The 25,823-nt window shown below is 41.1% G+C and overlaps 1 protein-coding gene across 3 annotated transcripts in view; it reads left to right on the top strand.

The window, feature by feature from the left end:
• Positions 1-873: 873 nt before the first annotated feature.
• The window catches only part of rbms3 (RNA binding motif, single stranded interacting protein), an 807,584-nt gene continuing 782,634 nt past the window's right edge, over positions 874-25,823 (top strand). For 2 of the 3 annotated variants that reach the window (XR_009803506.1, XM_061882138.1), the window contains exon 1: positions 874-1,971. Coding sequence is in view for 2 of the 3 variants with exons in the window: in XM_061882138.1 (XP_061738122.1) it covers positions 1,897-1,971 (75 nt within the window). In the remaining variant the exon portion in view is untranslated. The remainder of the gene's footprint in view (positions 1,972-25,823) is intronic. The other variant, XM_061882137.1, reaches the window with a different exon arrangement.

The raw sequence follows: 25,823 nt of genomic DNA, 5'->3' as shown, positions 1-25,823 counted from the left end.
GCCACCACAGTGGATATGTTTATTTTACTTTTTATTCATAGCTCTATGTAGAAGTGTCTGGTTGTATCTGCTGCTTTAATATCTTTAATGTCCTCTGTGTTCTTTGATGTTTGATGTTTCCCTCTTACACACATGTAAGAGGGATGTGTACTATGGCTATGAGTTGTTGTTTTTTTCCCTTGGCCTCAGTCTGCACCCCCACTCCAGGGCCCAGGCTAAGACCGATTTTTGAAATTTTATTTTAATTTTCTATTTTTTTCTCCCCCCCTTGTTTACCTGTATGTCTTCTTTTTTGTAATGGGCGCTGGAAGCCGGCAGACCCGTCAGCGATCCTGTTCTGTCTCCCTGTAATGTTTGTCTGATCTTGAATGGGATTGTGCTGAAAATTGTAATTTTCCTGAAGGAACTTTCCTGACGGAATAAATAAAGTACTATCTAATCTAATCTAATCTAATGTGTTCCCCATACTAAAGTGTTACCAAAATACTGCTTACCTGCAACTTCCACTTTGTCAGTGAACCTCCTGAAGAAAAACCATGTGAGCGACTTGTAGAAGAGATTGCATTCTCACCTGGCTAAAAAGCTAAATAAAAGCACTTTTTTTACTGCAGTGGTTGTGTGGGGAAAAAAGCCAAGGAATTGTTATGGCGTATACACTTAAGCTCCTACTTTTCTATTGCTGGTTAAAGTTGAAATGATCTGATGACTCATTGTGTTCAAGGCGGTAGGTTCATTTGCAGCCAGCAGGGGGAATCGACTCCTCGCTCGGTTGCCAGATCCCTCTCATCTCCGGCTCCTCCATGCGTTCTCCCATGTTGTGGAAACGCTGCAGCCCACTGGTCTGTGTCTGCTCCGGTGCCTAAGACCCTCCTACCAGCTGGGCTGAGAAAGAAGGCGGCACTCTGTTCACAAGCCTAGGACGAGCCCCCTTTTTGCTACCCTGTCAGTGTGGAGGGGAAGGAAAGAGAGAGAGAGCGCGTACGCGGACGAGAGAGAGAAAAAAAAAGGCGAGGAAACCGGAGAACAACTGTTTGACAGAGGCAGAGAGAACCAGGCGGGCTGCTGTGAGAAGTGAGAGAGCAGAAGGGAAGAAATAAGGCACAGCAATTGGATCGCAAACGTGGGTCTATTTCTTCTCCGGCCACAGGGGGCACACTCACTGCTTTTATCCGCTCGACTTCTTGATGAAACCCAGTGGACCGGACTAACCAAATTACTGGATTTAAGAAAAAAAAAACAACAAAAGAAAAACATTTGTGTTGCGTCCTTAGAAGCAGAAACAATTCCTCTGGGTTGGAGCAGTGCAAACTGAGAGGACCGTGATCGCATCTCGGCGTGGTCTGTTCATCTGTCGGTGCTGAGGATATTCCGTCAAAGCCTCGGATCAAAGTCCAGAGAAGAGAGAGAGAGCGCGTAGATGAGAGCGAAGACCATTAAAGCCGAGGCAAAAGTGAAATAGCTCGGAGAGAGAAGTGAGCCAACCACGTCCTCTCCTGTGTTCCTTTTGCCATCCCTTTTCTCCTCCTCTCGTCTTCCTCCTGTTCCTCACCCTTTTTTGCAAACATCCCCCCCCCCCCAAAAAAAACGCCTGCTTCTCTGTCCTCTCCATCCTCTACCCCTCCTTTTTATCACAACTAACCGCGGCGGACCGGCACCGTACTCCCGAATCAAGTTCTTGAGGGGGATATTTCAATCAAGCTGAAGGACGAGTCCGCCTTATACCGAGGCTGTGGACCACGTTGCCTCTCATTGTTCTGTGCAGGACCTGGATCTTGTGTTCCCTTTTGTAACACGGAAAGGATTCTTACGAGCTACCCAATCCTTCACTCCCACAGCTCCTTTCCCCTCTCCTCCCGTGTCAGCATTCCCTGCCTCGGTGCTAAGGATTCCAGCTACATGGGCAAGCGATTGGAGCAGCAGCCAATGTACCCTCAGTACACCTACTATTACCCCAATTATCTTCAGACCAAGGTATGCCGCTCCTCCACTCTTCTCGCATTCCTCAAGCATGCTCATCAAACTCATACACACTGCCGACCCGTCCGACTCCCACCCACATCCTTCCCTCCCCCTTCGGCCTCCAACACACCCACTTCATCCCCCTCTCATCCTTGAGTGGGGAATGGCATTTGATGGACAGCTGGCCTTGATTGTGATGGTTTCATGGGACTTGGACTTTGGATGTCTATGCGGTATGAGTGTGTTACCGTGTCGGTTTGTGGGTTCAAGGCTAGGATGGTTGAGCTGTTTAATTCGGAACTTTTACTGGGAGCAACCAAAAATCCTTCATCCATCACTCACCCATAGACCAATAAGCGTCTCGTAGGACACCAGATATGATTTTTTTTCAGTCGTTATGCCTAGAACAAGTAAGAATTGTAGTACCCCAGTTTATGTGACTGACATATTTTGTGTAGGCATTGGACGAGAGTTTCATTGCAGTACTTTCTTAGGTTGGTCAAGTGCTTCTTGGGAAATGTACGAATATGAAAAGGTGGTTTCTGTATTGTTTGCTTTATACCAGTGTTTTTCAACCACTAGTGTGCCGTGGGAGATTATGTAATTTCACCTAATACGAAGGTCCTGAGTAGTCTGCGGTTCAATCCCAGGCTCGGGATCGTTTTGTGTGGAGTTTGCATGTTCTCCCCATGACTGCGTGGGTTCCCTCTGGGTACTCCAGCTTCCTCCCACCTCCAAAGACATGCACCTGGGGAAAGGTTGATTGGCAACACTACATTGGCCCTAGTGTGTGAATGTGAGTGTGAATGTTGTGTGTCTATCTGTGTTGGCCCTGCGATGAAGTGGCGACTTGTCCAGGGTGTACGCCGCCTTCCGCCGGATTGTAGCTGAGATAGGCGCCAGCGCCCCCCGCGACCCCAAAAGGAATAAGCGGTAGAAAATGGATAGATGGATGGGTTAGAAATATTTTTTGCAAACCATCCATCCATCCATTTTCTACCGCTTGTCGGGTAGGGACGGCGTGGCACAGTGGGAGAGTAGCCATGCGCAACCCGAGGGTCCCTGGTTCGAATCCCACCTAGTACCAACCTCGTCACGTCTGTTGTGTCCTGAGCAAGACACTTCACCCTTGCTCCTGATGGGTGCTGGTTGGCGCCTTGCATGGCAGCTCCCTCCATCAGTGTGTGAATGTGTTTGTGAATGGGTAAATGTGGAAGTAGTGTCAAAGCGCATTGAGTACCTTGAAGGTAGAAAAGCGCTATACAAGTACAACCAATTTATCATTTATTTGTCCCTTTTGGGGTGGTTGGGGGTGTTGAAGCCTATCTCAGCTGCATTCGGGCAGAAGTCGTGGTGCATTTTAAAGCGTAAAATACGACAGCGGAGACCCCGGACTGTTGAACGACTGAAGCTCTACATAAAACAAGAATGGGAAAGAATTCCACTTTCAAAGCTTCAACAATTAGTTTCCTCAGTTCCCAAACATTTATTGAAAAGAAAAGGTGATGCAACACAGTGGTGAACATGCCCTTTCCCAACTACTTTGGCACGTGTTGCAGCCATGAAATTCTAAGTTAATTATTATTTGCAAAATAAAAATAAAGTTTATGAATTTGAACATCAAATATCTTGCCTCTGTAGTGCATTCAATTGAATGTGGGTTGAAAAAGATTTGCAAATCATTGTATTCCGTTTATATTTACACCTAACCAATTTCCCAACTCATATGGAAACGGGGTTTGTAGACATTTTCTGTGAAGTGAAGTGAATTATATTTATATAGCGCTTTTTTTTCTAGTGACTCAAAGCGCTTTACATAGTGTAACCCGATATCTAAGTTACATTTAAACCAGTGTGGGTGGCACTGGGAGCAGGTGGGCAAAGTGTCTTGCTCAAGGACACAACGGCAGTGACTTGGATGGCGGAAGCGTGGATCGAACCTGCAACCCTCAAGTTGCTGGCACCGCCACTCTACCAACCGAGCCATACGCCTACTGTAAGCGTTACATTAACAATTAAAATAATATTTTGACTTATTTTTAACATGTTAATGACGGTGACCCTTTATGGTCCCTGGGAGCCCTAAAGGTAAAAAAAATAAAACAACTATATATATCAAAACGGCCCCCTCATGCTTTAATTTTTCCATGTGCGGCCCTCAGTGGAAAAAGTTCGGACATCTCTGGCCTAACATAACCAGAAATCATGATCATAATTAATGATCAAATTATTTTTTATTTACTTTCCTTAATTATCTAAAAGTATTTATATACCTCTTCATGTCATATTATGCTCCTTCCAGCGCTGTTGTTTTTAGTTTTAGTTTTGTATCCAATCAGAATTCAGCTAGCTTATGTTGCCATGCTGTACCAAATGTGCCCGATGCCTTCAAAATCAATGATGCGGGCGTCTGTGCACTGGAAGTGAAAGGGCACATACAGTTGATAGACAGTTGCAATGCCCAATCAGATCACAAGTTGTTGTCAGTAAGGCTTTTCGGTCTGACATTTACACGTTGTGATAGGATACTTATTGGGACAGTTAGGAGATGAATTTGAAAACAGATAAAGTTGATAGACAGTTTCGATAGCCAATCACAAGTTGTTGACAGTAGCCTACCTAAATAGCCTTATGTTAGCGAGACTGTGATTGAATACTCACATGTCCTTCCAAAGTGAGTATCCATTCACAAGTTTCAATTCAGCAGGAAGCAGGAAGTGTTGCAGCGTAACCAGACCTGGAGAACAAGAAGGATATTTTAAGAGAAACTACATCTTGTGAGGTGATGTTGGCCAACCCTGGAAGCTAGCTCAGCTGGTCTGGGCGATGAAATTAGTAAATGCTCGCTATTTCTACTCGAATACACCGATGAAGGGGTACCACTGGCTTGTACGGCGTCGAATAGGTCCCACAAATTGTGAGTCGTTTTTATTTATTTTTTTCACTTTTAATATGTTTTGTGCAATATTAATTTTGACAGTATCACATAAGATATGTTTTAATAGCTGATGCGGTTTAAGTGATTTTTAAATGCGCCAGAAAATAACCCGTTTTGTACACTGTTGATGGGATTTAATGCAGAGTCTGGTGTAAATAAATGTGTTCCTTAATAGTATTTATCCAGCAATGGTCATGTGCTGACACAAATTATGGTATTTTGAGAGATAATCTTTGAAGTCTGAGATCACTGAAGGCCTAGGTGGGAAACGCACGGCCCGCCACTGCTATTATGTATACTGTAAATTATATTTTGATTAACTTGGTGTCCTGATTCAATCCAGTACACTTCCAGAAAAAAAATCCTCATTTGTTTTTTCATATTCGTAAGATATTTTAATGAATAATGCAGCTGATGCTTTGAACACCAATATGCTTTGTACTATGACCCAAATGTGTCCAACACAGGAACGTCTTAAAAATAGCCTGTCAGGTGTGTGTTGTTTTTGTTTTTTTGTGGTTGTTGAATTTTAAGGAAAGATTCTTTGTGCATTACTATACATCAGTGCTTCTCAATTTTTTTTTAATGACCCCCTGAGTGACAGACATTTTCCCGCAACACCCTGAATTACGATAGAGAACTATTGATATTGATGTGTATTTACTTATCTGTTTAATGTGTTTTGTGAGCTACTTACTCACCTTATTATAAAAAGCACATGAACATAATGAGTTGAGATAACATCTGCAAGAGTTAAAGGGGAACATTATCACCAGACCTATGTAAGCATCAATATATACCTTGATGGTGCAGAAAAAAGACCATATATTTTTTTAAACGATTTCCGAACTCTAAATGGGTGAATTTTGGCGAATTAAACGCCTTTCTGTTTATCGCTCTTTTTGAGATGACATCAGAACGTGACGTCTCCGAGGTAATACAGCCGCCATTTTCATTTTCAACACCTTGCAAACATTGGTTCTCAGCTCTGTTATTTTCCGTTTTTTCAACTATTTTTTGGAACTTTGGAGACATCATGCCTCGCCGGTGTATTGTCGGAGGGTGTAACAACACTAACAGGGAGGGATTCAAGTTGCACCACTGGCCCAAAGATGCGAAAGTGTCTGCCGCCAGACCCCCATTGAATGTGCCAGAGTGTCTCCACATTTTACCGGCGATGACAGACATGGCACAGAGATGTATGGATAACCTGCAGATGCATTTGCAACAATAAAGTCAACGAAATCACAAAGGTGAGTTTTGTTGATGTTGACTTCCAGCTAATCGATGCTGACATGCTACAGTAATTGATGCTAAGATGCTATTTACCAGCGTTGCTAAAGCAGACATGGCACAGAGATGTATGGATAACCTGCAGATGCATTTGCAACTATATTACGTTTACTTTGAACCACATTTAATTCGAAAAAAACACTTACCAATCGACGGATTTAAGTTGCTCCAGTGTCACGAGATGCGAAAGTCCTGATTGTTTGGTCCGCACATTTTACCGGCGATGCTAACGCAGCTATTCAGCCATGCTATGGCTATGAATAGCGTCAATAGCTATTCGCTCAATAGCTTCAGTTTCTTCTTCAATACTTTCATACTCCAACCATCCGTTTCAATACATGCGTAATCTGTTGAATCGCTTAAGCCGCTGAAATCCGAGCCTGAATCCGAGCTAATGTCGCTATATCTTGCTGTGCTATTCGCCATTGTTTGTTTACATTGTTAGCACTGTATAACATCACAGGGAAATGGATAGTCGCATCGCAAATAGCGAAAAACAAGCACTTTAAAGCTTTTTTTAGGGATATTCTGGGACCGGTAAAATTTTGAAAAAAACTTCAAAAAATACAACAAGCCACTGGCAACTGATTTTTATTGTTTTTAACCCTTTTGAAATTGTGATAATGTTCCCCTTTAAGTCATTTTTTACATTTAGAAAATACTGTTAGTCCGTGTGATTCTCAATAACTAACATTTAAAACTGTCTACATCAGTTTGAGCTTTTTTAAACAAAACACAACTATCCATCCATCCATTTTCTACCGCTTGTCCCTTACGGGGTCGCTGGCGCCTATCTCAGCTTCAATCGGGCGGAAGGCGGGGTACACCCTGGACAAGTCGCCACCTCATCGCAGGGCCGACACAGATAGACAGACAACATTCACACTCACATTCACACACTAGGGCCAATTTAGTGTTGCCAATCAACCTATCCCCAGGTGCATGTCTTTGGAAGTGGGAGGAAGCCGGAGTACCCGGAGGGAACCCACGCATTCACGGGGAGAACATGCAAACTCCACACAGAAAGATCCCGACCTTTAGTAATTATTTCAAACTTATTTCAAAATGATTGTCTATTTATGCTATTTTTGCACTGCACTCTTCATTCTTGCTAAATATTAAGCTGGAATATGCATTTTGTTTTTACAAGACAGATCTTCCAAAGGGTTTTAGGTTGTCATAAAACACACACGCGGTCTTTCCTCTTTTCCTCCTGTAGTCACCGTGAATTCAAAGCCTATGTACATTACAGAGCAAAAGTTTGGACACACCTTCTCATTTCAATGTTTCCCTTATTTTTATGACTATTTACTTTGTAGATTGTCAGTGAAGGCATCAAAACTATGACACCTGTGAAGTGAAAACCATTTCAAGTGACTACCTCTTGAAGCTCATGGAGAGAATGCCAAGAGTGTGCAACGCAGTAATCCGAGCAAAGGGTGGCTATTTTGAAGAAACTAGAGTATAAAACAATGTAAAACTCCTTTCTGAGCTGCCACCTTATCGTGGTAGAGGAGTTTGCGTGTCCCAATGATCCTAAAAGCTATGTTGTCCGGGGGCTTCTATGGGTCTCACAAGACAAACAGGTCATAGGTGAGGGATCAGACAAAGAGCAGCTCAAATACCTTTTTGAAAAGTAAAAATCAAGGACCTCGATCTCCCTCGCCCGGACGTGGGTCTCTGGAATATAAAACATGTTTTCAGTTATTTCACCTTTTTTTGTTAAGTACATAACTCCACATGTGTTCATTCATAGTGTTGATGCCTTCAGTGACAATTTACATTGTAATTAGTCATGAAAATAAAGAAAAGTGAAGACATCAAAACTATGACACTTGTGAAGTGAAAACATTTCAGGTGACTACCTCTTGAAGCCTATCGAGACAATGCCAAGAGTGTGCAAAGCAGTAATCCGAGCAAAGGGTGGCTATTTTGAAGAGTGGGTCTCCGGAATATAAAACATGTTTTCAGTTATTTCACCTTTTTTTGTTAAGTGCATAACTCCACATGTGTTCATTCATACATTTGATGCCTTCAGTGACAATCTACATCAGGGGTCACCAACGCGGTGCCTGGTAAGTGCTCAAATAGCAGCACTTACCAGTGGGCTGCCTCTATTTTTTTAAATGTTATTTATTTACTAGCAAGCTGGTCTCGCTTTGCTCGATATTTTTAATTCTAGGAGAGACAAAACTCAAATAGAATTTGAAAATCCCAAAAAATATTTTAAAGACTTGGTCTTCATTTGTTTGAATAAATTAATTTATTTTATGTACTTTGCTTCTTATAACTTTCAGAAAGACAATTTTTGAGAAAAAAATACAACCTTAAAAATGATTTTAGGATTTTTAAAGACATATTCCTTTTTACCTATTAAATTCTTTCCTCTTCTTTACTGACAATTTAAATCAATGTTCAAGTATATTTTTTATTGTAAAGAATAATAAATACATTTTAATTGAATTCTTCATTTTAGCTTCTGTTTTTTCGACGAATAATATTTGTGAAATATTTCTTCAAATTAATCATGATTAAAATTCAAAAAAATTATTCTGGCAAATCTAGAAATCTGTGGAATCAAATTTAAATTGTATTTCAAAGACTTTCAAATTTCTTTTGAAAATGTTGTTCTATAAAATCTAGAAGAAATAATGATTTGTCTGTTAAAAATATAGCTTGGTCCAATTTGTTATATATTCTAACAAAGTGCAGATTGGATTTTAACCTATTTAAAACATGTCATCAAAATTCTAAAATTAATCTTAATCAGGAAATATTACTAATAATGTTCCATAAGTTCTTTTTTTAATTTTTTCAAAAAGATTTGTATTACCTAATTTTTCTCTTCATTTTTTTGGGTTGAATTTTGAATTTTAAAGAGTCGAAATTGAAGATAAACTATGTTTCAAAATTTAATTTTAATTGTTTGTGTGTTTTCTCCTCTTTTAAACCGTTCAATTTTTTTTTTTCATCATTTATTCCCTACAAAAAACCTTCCGTTAAAAGGAAAAACAAATGTACGACGGAATGACAGACAGAAATACCCATTTTTTTTTTTATATATATAGATTTATATATTAAAGGTAAATTGAGCAAATTGGCTATTTCTGGCTATTTATTTAAGTGTGTATCAAACTGGTAGCCCTACGCATTAATCAGTACCCAATAAGTAGCTCTTGGTTTCAAAAAGGTTGGTGACCCCTGATCTACATTGTAATTAGTCATGAAAATAAAGAAAACACATTGAATGAAAAGGTGTGTCCAAACGTTTGGCCTGTACTGTATGTTCAGTCTTACTTCCGGGTCTTTTTATTAAGGTTATAAAGTTAAAGTTCTTATGATTTTCACGCACACTCTGTGTGGTGAAATGTGTCCTCTGCATTTGACCCATCCCCATCCTCCCTCGGAGGAGTGAGCAGCAGCGTGGGTCACGCTCGGGAATCATTTGGTGATTCAACCCCCAATTCCAACCCTTGATGCTGAGTGCCGCTGACGACGACTGCTTTTTTTTTTTTTAACTTTTCATTCTTGTCACAAACTTCTCCCCCTGCACACATGTATTAGTCCCCCGGATATTGGTTGTTTGGCTATGACACCTCATCGCAATCTCAAAAAAGAACTTTTTTTGTAAGGGGCGCTGGAAGCCGGCAGACCCGTCAGCGATCCTGTTCTGTCTCCCTTTAATGTTTGTCTGATCTTGAATGGGATTGTGCTGAAAATTGTAATTTTCCTGAAGGAACTCTCCTGACGGAATAAATAAAGTACTATCTAATCTATCTAATCTAACTTTTAGTCCCCCGGATATTGGTTGTTTGGCTATGACCACCCATCGCAATCTCAAAATAGACCACAAGTTCAAAACACATGGACGTGTTCCTGTGCAGTTCTACTGGGTAGAAGGGCTGCTGCCACCAAGCTTGTGTAATGCTATAACATGAATACTAACGTGTAGAGACAAGTAATGAAAATCTCCCAGGATGCGCAGGACCCTGGATGCTTGAGAAACAGTGGTATAAGTCATTTTAAAAATCTGTAGTAATGTGATGAGGGAGGATGCACGTTGTTGTGTTCAATGAATCAGATAGTGGGCCGTGGGCCATGGGAGCTTCCAGCAGGGTGGACCTGGCTGCAGCCCCACCTGGCAGTTAACCAGTGCTCCCTTCTGATTTATAGTTTAATACATTTGTGCTGTTGCCATATGACTTCCCTCTTCCTCCCCTGCTCCTTCCATCATATCCCTTCCCCCGTTTCGCCTATCTCCCCGTTGCTCATCTCGGTGGCCTCTCAGTCAGGGTATGCCCCCTCGCTCTCGCTTCCCTCCCTCCCCTCCTTTTCCAATCGTCTCCCACCCCTCCTTTTCCATTCTGCGTTCCTGCACTATTGCAACAGGATCCCTTTGCCTCGTGCCTATGCTGCAGTTCACTCCCAAGGTCAGTGCAGATCCGATCTTGCCACCGTCAGCGATTGATTTATCTTTCAGTGAGCTGCCGGGGTCGTGTGCCATGCAAACAAGACAGATGGCCGGGGCGAGGGAAGCATATATTTCTATTTATGCAGTGAATCACCGAGCCGACATTTATAATAATTTATTTGGGTTAGTTGGTATCGCCAGTAGGCTGGCAGAGTCACAGGCAGTGGTGGTAGAGACAGGGAATGTTGAACAATGGGCTGTAAGGAGCTACAAAGCCCGTTTCCATATGAGTTGGGATATTGTGTTAGATGTAAATATAAACAGTATACAATGATTTTCAAATCCTTTTCAACCCATATTCAGTTGAATATGCTACAAAGACAACATATTTGATGTTAAAACTGATAAACATTTATTTAAATAATCATTAACTTAAACATTTGATGCCAGCAACACGTGACAAAGAATTTGGGAAAGGTGGTAATAAATACTGATAAAGTTGAGGAATGCTCATCAAACACTTGTTTGGAACATCCCACAGGTGTGCAGGCTAATTGGGAACAGGTGGGTGCCACGATTGGGTATAAAAGCAGCTTCCATGAAATGCTAAGTAATTCACAAACAAGGATGGGGCGAGGGTCACCAAATTGTAAGCAAATTGTCGAACAGTTTTAGAACAACATTTCTCAACGAGCTATTGCAAGGAATTTAGGGATTTTACCATCCACGGTCCGTAAAATCATCAAAAGGTTCAAAGAATCTAGAGAAATCACTGCGCGTAAGCGATGATATCACAGACCTTTGATCCCTCAGGCGGTACTGCATCAAAAACCAACATCAGTGTGTAAATGATATCACCACGTGGGCTCAGGAACACTTCATAAAACCACTGTCAGTAACTACATTTGGTCGCTACATCTGTAAGTGCAAGTTAAAACTCTACTATGCAAAACAAAACCCATTTGTCAACCACACCCTGAAACACCGCCGGCTTTGCTGTGCCCGAGCTCATCTGAGATGGACTGATGCAAAGTGTAAAAGTGTTCTGTGGTTTGACGAGTCCACATTTCAAATTATATTTGGAAACTGTGGACGTGGTGTCCTCCGTAACAAAGAGGAAAATAGCTATCCAGATTGTAATAGGCACAAAGTTCAAAAGCCAGTATCTGTGATGGTATGGGGGTGTATTAGTGCCCAAGGCATGGGTAACTTACATATCTGTGAAGGCACCATTAATGCTGAATGGTCCATACAGGTTTTGGAGCAACATATGTTGTCATCCCAGCAACGTTATCAAGGACGCCCCTGCTTATTTCAGCAAGACATTGCCAAGCCACATGTTACAACAGCGTGGCTTTGTAGTAATAGAGTGAGGGTACTTTCCTGGCCCGCCTGTAGTCCAGACCTGTCTCCCATCGAAAATGTGTGGGGCATTATGAAGCGTAAAATACGACAGCGGAGACTCCGGACTGTTAAACGACTAAAGATCTACATAAAACAAGAATGGGAAAGAATTCCACTTTCAAAGCTTCAACAATTAGTTTCCTCAGTTCCCAAATGTTTATTAAGTGTTGTTAAAAGAAAAGTTAATGTAACACAGTGGTGAACATGCCCTTTACCAACTACTTTGGCACGTGTTGCAGCCATGAAATTCTAAGTTAATTATTATTTGCAAAAAAAAATAAGTTTATGAGTTTGAACATCAAATATGTTATCTTTGTAGTGCATTCAATTGATTATGGGTTGAAAAGGATTTGCAAATCATTGTAGTCCGTTTATATTTACATCTAACACAATTTCGCAACTCATATGGAAACGGGGTTTGTATTTCTACACTAAGTCGGATAACCCCTTAAACGAATAATTATTTAGCTTAAGCCCCGTTTCAGCCACACTAAACTATTGTTTAAGGTCCCCCTCCTCGAACACATTTTCACACGGGTAAGTCAGCCGTGTATTTCTTGAATCTCCGGCACTTAGCTTTGTGTGGACTCATTGACCGTTGACAAACTGAGTTCGGAGAGGAAGTGACGCCAGAAAGACCGCGCCACAAACAGGAAGTGACTTCAGAAAGAATGCGCCATAGCCAGCTCTTCGTAACTCTGAGTTAACCACTGGAAATATGAAAGCGAGTCATCCAGACTTACCCATGTGTCTTATTCTTCTACATGTACAAAAACTTGTGCAAATCACACACAGATACCTCAAGAGAAAGCAACTGCAGCTATTTGGGATACAACACTTCTCAGAAGACAAGAGAACTTTCGAATGTCCGGGTCAGCTGTGATTTTACTTAGCAAAAAACTTTGTCCATTTTTCGAAGGAGAGTCAACGAGAATGCGGGCTCCCGTGGATGTGATTAGAAAAGGTAGCGTGTGCTTTGTATTACCTCGCCGCCGAGGGAAAACTACGGAAAACATTAAATGCTTTTGGACTGGCAAAGCAGACTGTATTAGTTATTGTCCGGCATGTATGTCGGCGACTCGACGTCTAGGTCCAGAGTATATAAAGTCACCAAAAACGACTGGACAATGAAGGTGAAGGCAAAAGAGTGAGGAGTCTCCTAACCAGACATCTAGATACCTAGATTGATTGATGTAAAATGTTGTTCATCACATTCCAGTAAATGTAAAAACCACAACACTGGATATTGTTCATATAAGTTAAATTCAAGAACTTGCACACAAAGCAACACTGGAGTTGACTATGACGTGCGCATGCGTACTAGATCGTGTTTCGATGGCAGGAGGTTGGGGGTCTTAAACGGTGGCATTGTTGTGTATGGACACGGATAAGGTTAGGTGAGATTCACCCTGGCTAACCTTATCCGGCTTAGTGTAAACGGGGCCTAACACCCATGTATTATCATTAGGGGTAAGGCTTTTCGAGGCAGGCACTGTCCAACCCCCACAGTGGACAACATTTCAAGGCAGTTTTTTTTATTTTTGCATGAACATACTAACTTCAAATTCACCACATACAGTCGCACCGAAAAACTTTACAATCCAAATCAAAACAGGATTTCCCATGGGAAATATTTGCAACAGAAAATCTGTTCAAGTGTCAAATTGTTTCCAACTGCCATCCAAAAACCTTTATCAAAGAATCCAACTCATCCGCTCCCTACAGGGTTTTTGAAAGATCTTTTATGATTGCCACAGCCCTAAAAGGCCTAACTTGGCGGCAGCTTTTTCCAGAGTTGCGATTATTTTAGGCTTGTTTCATTTAATGAGGTTGCATCTGCTTGTGATCGTATGAATAGTTTTCAATGTTTTTGGTGTTCATCGTAACCTTTACAGATTACTCTTTTTTTATAGCAACAAATATTTAAGACCACCACCAACGTAGCATATGTTCCTAATAATGGTTTGAGAGTTCTGATTTTAAGTTGTCGTATTCAGTTTTTTAGTTTTGCTTTTGAAAACATTTCGTTTTGATCAACATAACAGGTAATAGTCAAAGTTTTGCATATATTATGCTGTAAAGACCTATCATCAAGCCACTTTTTGGCTGCTTCAAAACACCGTTCGTTTTGATAGGCGGCGTTGTGAGAGGGAAATAAAGGCTTCCCTACGGTGTGGCACAGTGAAAGAGTGGCCGATCGCGACCCGAGGGTCCCTGGTTCAATTCCCACCTAGTACCAACCTCGTCATGTCCTTTGTGTCCTTGAGCAAGACACTTCACCCTTGCTCCTGATGGGTGCTGGTTAGCGCCTTGCATGGCAGCTCCTTCCATCAGTGTGTGAATGTGTGTGTGAATGGGTAAATGTGGAAGTAGTGTCAAAGCGCTTTGAGTACCTTGAAGGGAGAAAAGCGCTATACAAGTACAACCCCTTTATTTTTTTACCCACCTCACGCTGACTCTCAATATGGACTCCGGTGATCACTACCAGTCGTCTAATTTTTACTTGACTTGGACTAAAACACAACATCTCACATGATATAGCGATACATACCAGCGTCTTGCCGTAGTTCGTTGTCTGCACAAGGAGGAGACAGAAAGTCAGGAATCCCAGCTACAAATCTGGTACTCTACGCTGGCTAAGGTTAAACCTCTACCGAGTCATCTCTCTAATGCTAAATTCTGGAATTTTGTGTATTTATAATACAAACCCCGTTTCCATATGAGTTGGGAAATTTTGTTAGATGTAAATATAAACGGAATACAATGGTGTGCAAATCCCTTTCAGCCCATATTCAATTGAATGCACTACAAAGATAACATATTTGATGTTCAAACTCATAAACTTAATTTTTTTTGCAAATAATAATTAACTTAGAATTTCATGGCTGCAACACGAGCCAAAGTAGTTGGGAAAGGGCATGTTCACCACTGTGTTACATCACCTTTTCTTTTAACAACACTCAATAAGTGTTTGGGAACTGAGGAAACTAATTGTTGAAGCTTCGAAAGGGGAATTCTTTCTCATTCTTGTATTGTGTAGCGCTTTAGTCGTTCTACAGTCCGTGGTCTCTGCTGTCGTATTTTACGCTTCATAATGCACCACACATTTTTGATGGGAGACAGGTCTGGACTGCAGGCGAGCCAGGAAAGTACCCGCACTCTTACTACGAAACCACGCTGTTGTAACACGTGGCTTGGCATTGTCTTGCTGAAATAAGCAGGGGCTTCCATGATAACGTTGCTTGTATGACAACATATGTTGCTCCAAAACCTGTATGGACCATTCAGCATTAATGGTGCCTTCGAAGATGTGTAAGTTACCCATGCTTTGGGCACTAATACACCCCCATACCCTCACAGATGTTGGCTTTTGAACTTTGCGCGTATAACAATCCAGATGGTTATTTTCCTCTTTGTTCCGGAGGACACCACGTTCACAGTTTCCAAATATAATTTGCATCAGTCCATTTTAGATGAGCTCGGGCCCAGCGAAGCCAGCGGCGTTCCTTGGTGTTGTTGATAAATGGGTTTTGCTTTGCATAGTAGAGTTTTAACTTGCACTTACAGATGTAGCGACCAACTGTAGTTACTGACAGTGGTTTTATGAAGTGTTCCTGAGCACATGTGGTGATATCTTTTACACACTTTCGGTTTTTAATGCCGTACTGCCTGAGGGACCAAAGGTCTGTAATATCGCTTACGTGCAGTGATTTCTACAGATTCTCTGAACCTTTTGATGATTTTACGGACCGTAGATTGTAAAATCCCTAAATTCTTTGTAATAGCTCGTTGAGAAATGTATTTCTAAAACTGTTCGACAATTTGCTTACAAAGTGGTGACCCTCGCCCCATCCTTGTTTGTGAATCATGGCACCCACCTGTTCCCAATTAGCCTGCACACCTGTGGGATGTTCCTAATAAGTGTTTGATGAGTATGTCTCAACTTTATCAGTATTTATTGCCACCTTTCCCAACTTCTTTGTCATGTGTTGTGATCCGATTACAAATAGTTTTTAGGAAAAATATTCTTTATTAGACTGGAAAGAGGTGCAGTAGAAGGCTAAGCTAGCTACACAACATGTTGATCTAACATTAAAGGCCTACTGAAATGAGATTTTCTTATTCACACGGGGATAGCAGGTACATCCTATGTGTCATACTTGATCATTTTGCGATATTGCCGTATTTTTGCTGAAATGATTTAGTAGAGAACATCGACGATAAAGTTCGCAACTTTTGGTCGCTAATAAAAAAGCTTTGCCTTTACCGGAAGTAGCAGACAATGTGCGTGTGACGTCACGGGTAGTAGGGCTCCTCACAGCCTCACATTATTTATAATCATAACCACCAGCAGCAAGAGGGATTCGGACCGAGAGAGCGACGATTTCCCCATTAATTTGAGCGAGGATGAAAGATTTGTGGATGAGGAAAATTAGAGTGAAGCGCTAGAAAAAAAAAAGAGGCGAAGGCAGTGGGAGCGATTCAGATGTTATTAGACACATTTACTAGGATGATTCCGGAAAATCCCTTATCTACTTATTGTGTTAATAGTGTTTTAGTGAGATTATAAAGTCATACCTGAAAGTCGGAGGGCTGCGGTGACCGCCAGTGTCTCTAAGAGAAGCCAATGGAGGAGCCAAGATCACAGCTGCCTTTTTGACAGCTTCTGCAAGAGGACGCTAACTCCGCACAAGTCTCCGGTAAGTCCCTTCCAAAAACTTGCTGGTTGACATGTGGTAGAGAAACATGTCCGCTAAAGCTTCACAACAACCAAAGAAACACTGGCTGTGTTTCGGTTGCTAAAGGCAGCTGCAATCCACCGCTTTCCACCAACAGCACTCTTCTTTATAGTTTCCATTATTAATTGAACAAATTGCAAAAGATTCAGCAACAAGGTCCGCTCAACTAATAACGTCACAAACACGCTTCATCATTCCGCGACGTTTTCAACAAGAAACTCCGCGGGAAATTTAAAATTGTAATTTAGTAAACTAAACCGGCCGTATTGGCATGTGTTGCAATGTTAATATTTCATCATTGATATATAAACTATCAGACTGTGTGGTCGGTAGTAGTGGGTTTTAGTAGGCCTTTAACGTATCATTTAGACATTTTTAACCTATATTGCTGTAAATAGTAACCCACCATTGAAAGTATTTTTTTATGGAATGTACATATTTTTTCTGAAGATCTGCAGGAGGAGCAGGACTCTTCTTTGGACCTATTTTTTTTTTTACAGTTGAAGGCAAATTGCCACGAATCATATACGCCCTTTTCACTTCAGATGAGGCTGAAAGTGTGTGTCCTGACTTGTGCTGGTTAAAGCAACCAACAACAAAGCATTTTCCTTCATTGGGTTTCATCGTGGAGATGTTGCGATACACCGGGTCCAAACATAATTTAAAAAATGGCTCATTCGCGCATGAATGTTTAGGTGGATTTCTACCATACATGGATAATCCACTTAGGGAAAAGTCACACTTGAAGCAAATTTCAAACAGAGTGTTTGAATGAAGTATGAAGGAAGGCAATATTGTTTTATAAATATCTCCGCAACGCCTTCACGGTTTGATTTAAAATATTCAGGACGTATGCAGCTCCCAAATGGGTGTAGACAGTTACCAATAGGTAAGAACAATAGGTTTTGCATAATAGGGCCCCTTTAGCAAAAGAGTAAAAAATGTTGTACGAGGCTGAAAGAAACCATCAAATTTGATAGGCTTTCACTGCTGCATCATATTGGTGAGTGCGATATTCGCAAACAAAATTATTAAAGAAAAATTGTGATTCCTGCTGTGCTGTTATTAATCAGCAGAGTGAGATAATACATTACTACTGCATGTTACGATTTTTTTCATGCGTTATTATCTGCGATGGTTAAAACCGGAAAAAGAGGGTTCTTTCCAAAGCTAGATGCCTCTAAGAACCTACTTAGTCGTCACTTGAAATTTAAACCCCCAAATTTGCAACATTTTAACCTAATCGCGTGTTTTTTTCTGCACACAAATGTTTGCATCTTAGAAAAATCATTGGTGCAGGGTTGTCAAACTGGTTTTAGCTCAGGGGCGACATCGAGGAAAATAAATTCCCAGGCAGGCCGGACTGGTAAAATCATGGCATGGTAACTTAAAAATAAAGACAACCTCATATTGTTTTCTTTGTTTTACTTCCGTCAAAAATAGAACTAGCACATTCTGAAAATATACAAATGACAAATCATCAAAACAAAACATTGGTGCCGTTTCAGAAACACAATGAAGAACACTTTGTATCAAAAAAGCCATCAAACTTTAAGTCAGAGCCTATATGTGATTAAACATAATCAATAATATAGTTAAAACTATTCTATGTATCAAATAACTCATTTATCATGTCCAAGTGTTTATTATTTATATCGGGCAGCACGGTGCTACAGGGGTTAGTGCATGTTCCTCACAATACCAAGGTCCTGAGACGTCCTGGGTTCAATACCGGGCTGGGGATCTTTCTGTGTGGAGTTTGCAAGTTCTCCCGTGACTGCGTGGGTTCCCTCCGGGTACTCCAGCTTCTTCCCACCTCCAAAAACATGCACCTGGGGATAGGTTGATTGGCAACACTAAATTGGCCCTAGTGTGTGACTGTGAATGTTGTCTATCTGCGATGAGCTGGCGATTTGTCCAGGGTGTACTCCGCCCTCCGTCCGAATGCAGCTGAGATAGGCTTCAGCACCCCCGCGCCCTCGAAAGAGACAATCGGTAGAAAATGGATGGATGGAAGTTTTATTATTGTGCCAACTCAACAAACCATAAGACACGAAACTATTCAAGAGGGTTATTTAAACTCTGCTTTCCCTATCTTTTTTTAACAGAAATTTTGGGGCAATGAGGGTGCCAAAGAACGGTGTGTTTAAAGCACAATATGTAAAATGGCAGGTTTTACTGTGTAGCTCTTGTTTGGCTTCCCTATAAACTGTTTGCTTGCCTAGCAGAATTGCTATTGCGACATCCAGCGGACACGTTTAAAACAGCTGTTTGTTTTATTTAAATGATTCAGCTAATTTTTATACTAAGCAAACACAATTCGCCGTCCAGATAAATCCTGTGCCTTACGTTTGACACCACTGATATAGGGTAACGAAACCTAACTTAAAGGGGAACATTATCACAATTTCAAAAGGGTTAAAAACAATAAAAATCAGTTCCCAGTGGCTTGTTGTATTTTTTGAAGTTTTTTTCACAATTTTACCGGTCCCGGAATATCCCTAAATAAAGCTTTAAAGTGCCTTATTTTCGCTATTTTCGAAACCATTATCCATTTTCCTGTGACGTCACACAGTGCTGCCAATGTAAACAAACAATGGCAATACCACAGCAAGATATAGCGACATTAGCTCGGATTCACACTCGGATTTCAGCGGCTTAAGCGATTCAACAGATTACGCATGTATTGAAACAGATGGTTTGAGTATGAAAGTATTGAAGAAGAAACTGAAGCTATTGAGCGAATAGCTATTGACGCTATTCATAGCCATAGCATGGCCGATTAGCTGCGTTAGCAATGCCGGTAAAATGTGCGGACCAAACGATCAGGACTTTCGCATTTTGCGATAATGGAGCAACTTAAATCCGTCGATTGGTAAGTGTTTTTTTCGTATTAAACGTGGCTGGAAGGAAACATAATATAGTTGCAAATGAATCTGCAGGTTATCCATACATCTCTGTGCCAGGTCTGCTTTAGCACCGCCCGTAAATAGCATGTTAGCATCGATTAGCTGGCAGTCACGCCGCGACCAAATATGTCTGATTAGCACATAAGTCAACATCAACAAAACTCACCTTTGTGATTTTGTTGACTTTATTATTGCAAATGCATCTGCAGGTTATCCGTACATCTCTGTGCCATGTCTGTCATCGCGGGTAAAAAGCATGTTAGCATCGATTAGCATAGCATGTTAGCATCGATTAGCATGGCATGTTAGCATCGATTAGCTGGCAGTCACGCCGCAACCAAATATGTCTGATTAGCACATAAGTCAACAAAAAAACTCACCTTTGTGATTTAATTGACTTTATCGTTGCAAATGCATCTGCAGGTTATCCATACATCTCTGTGCCATGTCTGTCATCGCCGGTAAAATGTGGAGACACTCTGGTACATTCAATGGGGGTCTGGCGGCAGACACTTTTGCATCTTCGGGCCAGTGGTGCAACTTTAATCCCTCCCTGTTAGTGTTGTTACACCCTCCGACAACACACCGACGAGGTTCCAAAAAATAGTGGAAAAAACGGAAAATAACAGAGCTGAGACCCTTTGTGTAATGAGTAGAAAATGAAAATGGCGGCAGTATTACCTCGGTGACGTCACGTTCTGACGTCATCGCCACCGTAGCAATAAACAGAAAGGCGTTTAATTCGCCAAAATTCACCCTTTTAGAGTTCGGAAATGGGTTAAAAATATATATGGTCTTTTTCCTGCAAAATCAAGGTATATATTGACGCTTACACAGGTCTGGTGATAATGTTCCCCTTTAAAGGCAGTAAAAATCAGTGGCAGGCCGTACGTTTCTCACCTAAGTCTTCAGTGATGTCCTTCTTAGACCGACTTGACCTTTCTAAATATCATAATGTATGTCGCCACATGGACACGGCAGGAGATACTATACAGGAATCCACTTGCACACTATGTATTGAATACCTTCAACAGTGTAAAAAACCCGCTGGAGCAATTAAAACATATATTACGTGGTACTGTCAAAATCAAAATAATTTGTAGCACCCATTTGACGTGGTGTAAGCCAGTGGTAACGCTTGTAGTTGGTCGTAGTCGTTTGATTCGTGTGAAAGTCGAGGACAAAGCATTTCACCACCGGGATAGCTTCCGGTTTCGGCCGACCTTGTCCGATAAGATGTAGTTTCTCTTAAAGGCCTACTGAAACCCACTACTACCGACCACACAGTCTGAGAGTTTAAATATCAGTGAAATGTTAACATTGCAACACACATTTAGTTTACTAAATTGCAATTTTTAAATTTCATGCAAAGTATCCTGTTGAAAACATCGCGGTATGATGACGCGTGTGCGTGACTTCACAAATTGTAGCTCACAATTTGATCCAGCACTGATTCCAGCTATAAGTCATCTGCTTTAATCACATGATTACACAGTATTCTGGACGTCTGTGTTGCTGAATCTTTTGCAATTTGTTCAATTAATAATGGAGACGTCAAAGAAGAAAGATGTAGGTGGGAAGTGGTGTATTGCGGCCGGCTTTAGCAACACAAACACAGCCGGTGTTTCATTGTTTATATTCCCGAAAGATGACAGTCAAGCTTTACTATAGAACAGAGCGGTCAAGCGAACATGGTTCCCTACCACATGTCAACCGGCAGGTTTCGGTGAGAAAATGGTGGCATTAAGTCGGCTCTTACCGAAATTATGAGCGGAGAGTTTGCGTCATTCCTCCTGCACCTGTCAAAGAGGCAGCTGCGGACTCTCTTGCCTCCTCCAACCAGCCGCATCCGATCGTTGGATGCTTACACCGTGGAGGAGGGGGAAAATAAATAATCTCAGATCGGCTGCCTTGCCTCGTCGAGAAACGTGGCTTCCCACGGAGACACTGGCGGTCACCACACCCGTGGCCACACCTCTCCGACTTTCAGGTACGACCATATAATCTCACTAAAACACTAGGAACATAATAAGCGGATAAGGGATTTTCCAGAATTATCCTAGTAAATGTGTCTAATAACATCTGAATCGCTCCCAATGCCCTCGTCTTTTTTTTTTTCTTGTCCTTCACTCCCACTTTCCTCATCCACAAATATTTCATCCTCGCTCAAATTAATGGGGAAATCGTTGCTTTCTCGGTCCGAATCGCTCTCGCTGCTGGTGGCCATGATTGTAAACAATGTGAGGACGTGAGGAGCTCCACAACCCATGACGTCACGCGCACATCGTCTGCTATTTCCGGTACAGGCAAGGCTTTTTTATCAGCGACCAAAAGTTGCGAACTTTATCGTGGATGTTCTCTACTAAATCCTTTCAGCAAAAATATCGCGAAATTATCAAGTATGACACATAGAATGGACTTGCTGTCCCGTTTAAATAAGAAAATCTCATTTCAGTAGGCCTTTAAGTATCCTTCTTGAAAATGGCCTTGCAAATATATATCTGCCACCTAATTAACATGTTGCTCTCCTATGTGACTGTGGCTTTCGTATGGCTCCGGTGGCACTTCCTGTTTTCGCAACTTGTGATTGGATACTCACTTGGGACTCCCACATCGTTAAGGCCAGCTAGAAGGCCTTACTGACAACAACTCATGATCTGATTGGCTATCACAATTGTCTATCAACTGTATGTGTCCGTTCATTTACAGTGCACAGACGCCTGCATTGTTGACTCTGAAGGCCACGGGCAGATTTGGTACAGCATGGCAACACAAGCTAGCTGAATTCTGATTGGATACAAACTCTAAACTAAAAACAACAGCACTGGAAAGATAATATGAAAACTTTTAGATATTTAGCGAAAGTAAATTAAAAATTACTTTTATGTTTATTATCATTGATTGATTGATTGATTAAAACTTTTAATAGTAGACTGCACAGTACAGTACATATTCCGTGCAATTGACCACTAAATGGCAACACCCGAATAAGTTTTTCAACTTTAAGTCGGGGTCCACGTTAATCAATTCATGGTACAAATATATACTATATGCTATCAGCATAATACACACATTACAAGTTAATCATCAGAGTATATACATTGAATTATTTACATTATTTACAATCCAAGGGGTGGGATATGTAGGGGTTGGGGCGGGGGGGTTTATGATTTATTATTTTATGGTTATGTTAGCCCAGCACTGGTAAAAGCACATTATTTAAACCGATTGTCAAAATACTGTATGGTTGAAAACAAACACCACCAAAGGCTTCCTGATGTTCGCTGTCTGTTCTGTCATTCCTAAGACATTGTTATCCATCGTAAACCTTATGTTCAAACACATTGCGTGTTGTTTATCCCAACTTTTATTGGGAACGTTGGGATACCGTTGAGCGTTATGCATGGTGATTATTTTTCTGGGTAAATGAGAGATGACAAGAAATTTAAATGTATCAACACATTTTTCTAAGCGCGTATTCAATATTTTCTCCAGAATTTTTGTAAACTGGTGTAGCAAGAAAATAAGTCCAACATGTGTGCCATCATTTTTTGTAAATATGAAAAACTTTAGGGGCTTCACGGTGGCAGAGGGGTTAGTGCGTCTGCCTCACAATACGAAGGTCCTGCAGTCCTGGGTTCAAATCCAGGCTCGGGATCTTTCTGTGTGGAGTTTGCATGTCCTCCCCGTGAATGCGTGGGTTCCCTCCGGGTACTCCGGCTTCCTCCCACCTCCAAAGACATGCACCTGGGGATATGTTGATTCGCAACACTGCCCTAGTGTGTGAATGTGAGTGTGAATGATGTCTGTCTATCTGTGTTGGCCCTGCGATGAGGTGGCGACTTGTCCAGGGTGTACCCCGCCTTCCGCCCGATTGTAGCTGAGATAGGCGCCAGCGCCCCCCGCGACCCCAAAAGGGAATAAGCGGTAGAAATGGATGGTGTCTGTGTGAAGCATGCAAATGGGTGTGTCGATGGTTATTTATTGACTACATCACCCAGAAGGGTCATCGCTGTGAAAGGAAATCGAGCGGCGGAAAGAGTTGAGATGTTGTTCGACATTGCTTCATCCCCTTTGTGTACACAAGAAACAAGTATTTGTCACATTTGATTGGTTAGACAGTTAACGTGCGTGTTAGAGCGCTGCTCAGGGACAAGTTTAATTGGTGAAAATGAGGATGATTGATCAAAACGTGTGGAGAGGTTGCAAGAATTGAACGCAGTTGGGATTAGGTGAATATGTGTGCAAAATCCTGGAGTAATTATTGGTCTTGTACGGGGTACAGATATAAAGCCAGTCATGAAAATGTTTATGTATAATTCATGTATTTACAGATCTTATTTATCAATGTGAAGGGTTTACAGAGAACATGAACACAATGTGATTGATCCTGTGTTGTTTTTCAAAATGTCTAATCAAATTCCGAATGAGGGCATATACAGTATATTAGTAAACAAGTTCTGCAGCCTTTCCCGCTCTCGTTTACAATGTGTGGTAACTACTTTTGATTATGTGCATATATAAAATGTAGAACGTATGTTTGCTTGAAGCAGATGACTAGATACTCAAGAAATGTGCTATTGTCTTATTGTCTTTTGCATTGGGTGGTATTTTTCGAAATGTGTTTTATATCGTCATTTAATGGGATTACACGACGACATAATCTTGGGGACAAACTGAATTCAATGCAAACAAGGTGTTTAAGTGTAATGCAGGAACACAGTGTATGATATCATATATCAGACACTTATCATGGAATGTGTAGGATCAAATAAGCTCTACGTCCTCATACAACTTTTGCAGTGTTGACGCTAGGAATTTTCAAAATGGGGTCCTCGGGACCCTGTCAAGTCATGAAAATGGGGTCTTACAGTACATTTTTGGGGTCCCACTTTTTTGTAACCGTTTTGTTATGATCCGCCGCCCGGATCATACATTGTTTATGTTTTTGAGTCCTTTTGTGTTTTTTCGATTGTTTTGGACCCTTCCTGTTCTTAGTTTTTGCACTTCCTGTTTTGTCTTGTTGCCATGGTTTCTGATTTGTTTCCCCTGCTTTTGTTTTTACGCGCACTGGTGTTTTGATTATTGCTTCAGTATTTAAGCCTGCCTTTGACCTCAGTTCTGTCTGGTTTGTTTGTTTGTAGAACGTATGTTTGCTTGAAACAGATGACTAGATACTCAAGAAATGTGCTATTGTCTTATTGTCTTTTGCATTGGGTGGTATTTTTCGAAATGTGTTTTATATCGTCATTTAATGGGATTACACGACGACATAATCTTGGGAACAAACTGAATTCAATGCAAACAAGGTGTTTAAGTGTAATGCAGGAACACAGTGTATGATATCATATATCAGACACTTATCATGGAATGTGTAGGATCAAATAAGCTCTACGTCCTCATACAACTTTTGCAGTGTTGACGCTAGGAATTTGAAAAATGGGGTTCCCAGGGACCCCGTTAAGTCATGAAAATGGGGTCTTACAGTACATTCTTGGGGTTCCACTTTTTTGTAACCGTTTTGTTATGATCCGCCGCCCGGATCATACATTGTTTATGTTTTTGAGTCCTTTTGTGTTTTTTCGATTGTTCTGGACTCTTCCTGTTCGTAGTTTTTGTTTTTCCTGTTTTGTTTTGTTGCCATGGTTTCTGATTTGTTTCACCTGCTCTTGTTTTTACGCACACCGGTGTTTTGATTATTGCTTCAGTAGTTAAGTCTGCCTTCGACCTCAGTTCTGTCTGGTTTGTTTGTTTGTAGAACGTATGTTTGCTTGAAACAGATGACTAGATACTCAAGAAATGTGCTATTGTCTTATTGTCTTTTGCATTGGGTGGTATTTTTCGAAATGTGTTTTATATCGTCATTTAATGGGATTACACGACGACATAATCTTGGGAACAAACTGAATTCAATGCAAACAAGGTGTTTAAGTGTAATGCAGGAACACAGTGTATGATATCATATATCAGACACTTATCATGGAATGTGGATGATCAAATAAGGTCTACGTCCTCATACAACTTTTGCAGTGTTGACGCTAGGAATTTGAAAAATGGGGTTCCCAGGGACCCCGTTAAGTCATGAAAATGGGGTCTTACAGTACATTTTTGGGGTTCCACTTTTTTGTAACCGTTTTGTTATGATCCGCCGCCCGGATCATACATTGTTT

The sequence above is a fragment of the Nerophis ophidion genome, linkage group LG21, assembly GCF_033978795.1.
Source record: "Nerophis ophidion isolate RoL-2023_Sa linkage group LG21, RoL_Noph_v1.0, whole genome shotgun sequence".
Taxonomy (NCBI): Eukaryota; Metazoa; Chordata; class Actinopteri; order Syngnathiformes; family Syngnathidae; genus Nerophis; species Nerophis ophidion.
Note: the sequence above shows the minus strand (reverse complement) of the source record. Positions and strands in the feature narration are given on the sequence as shown.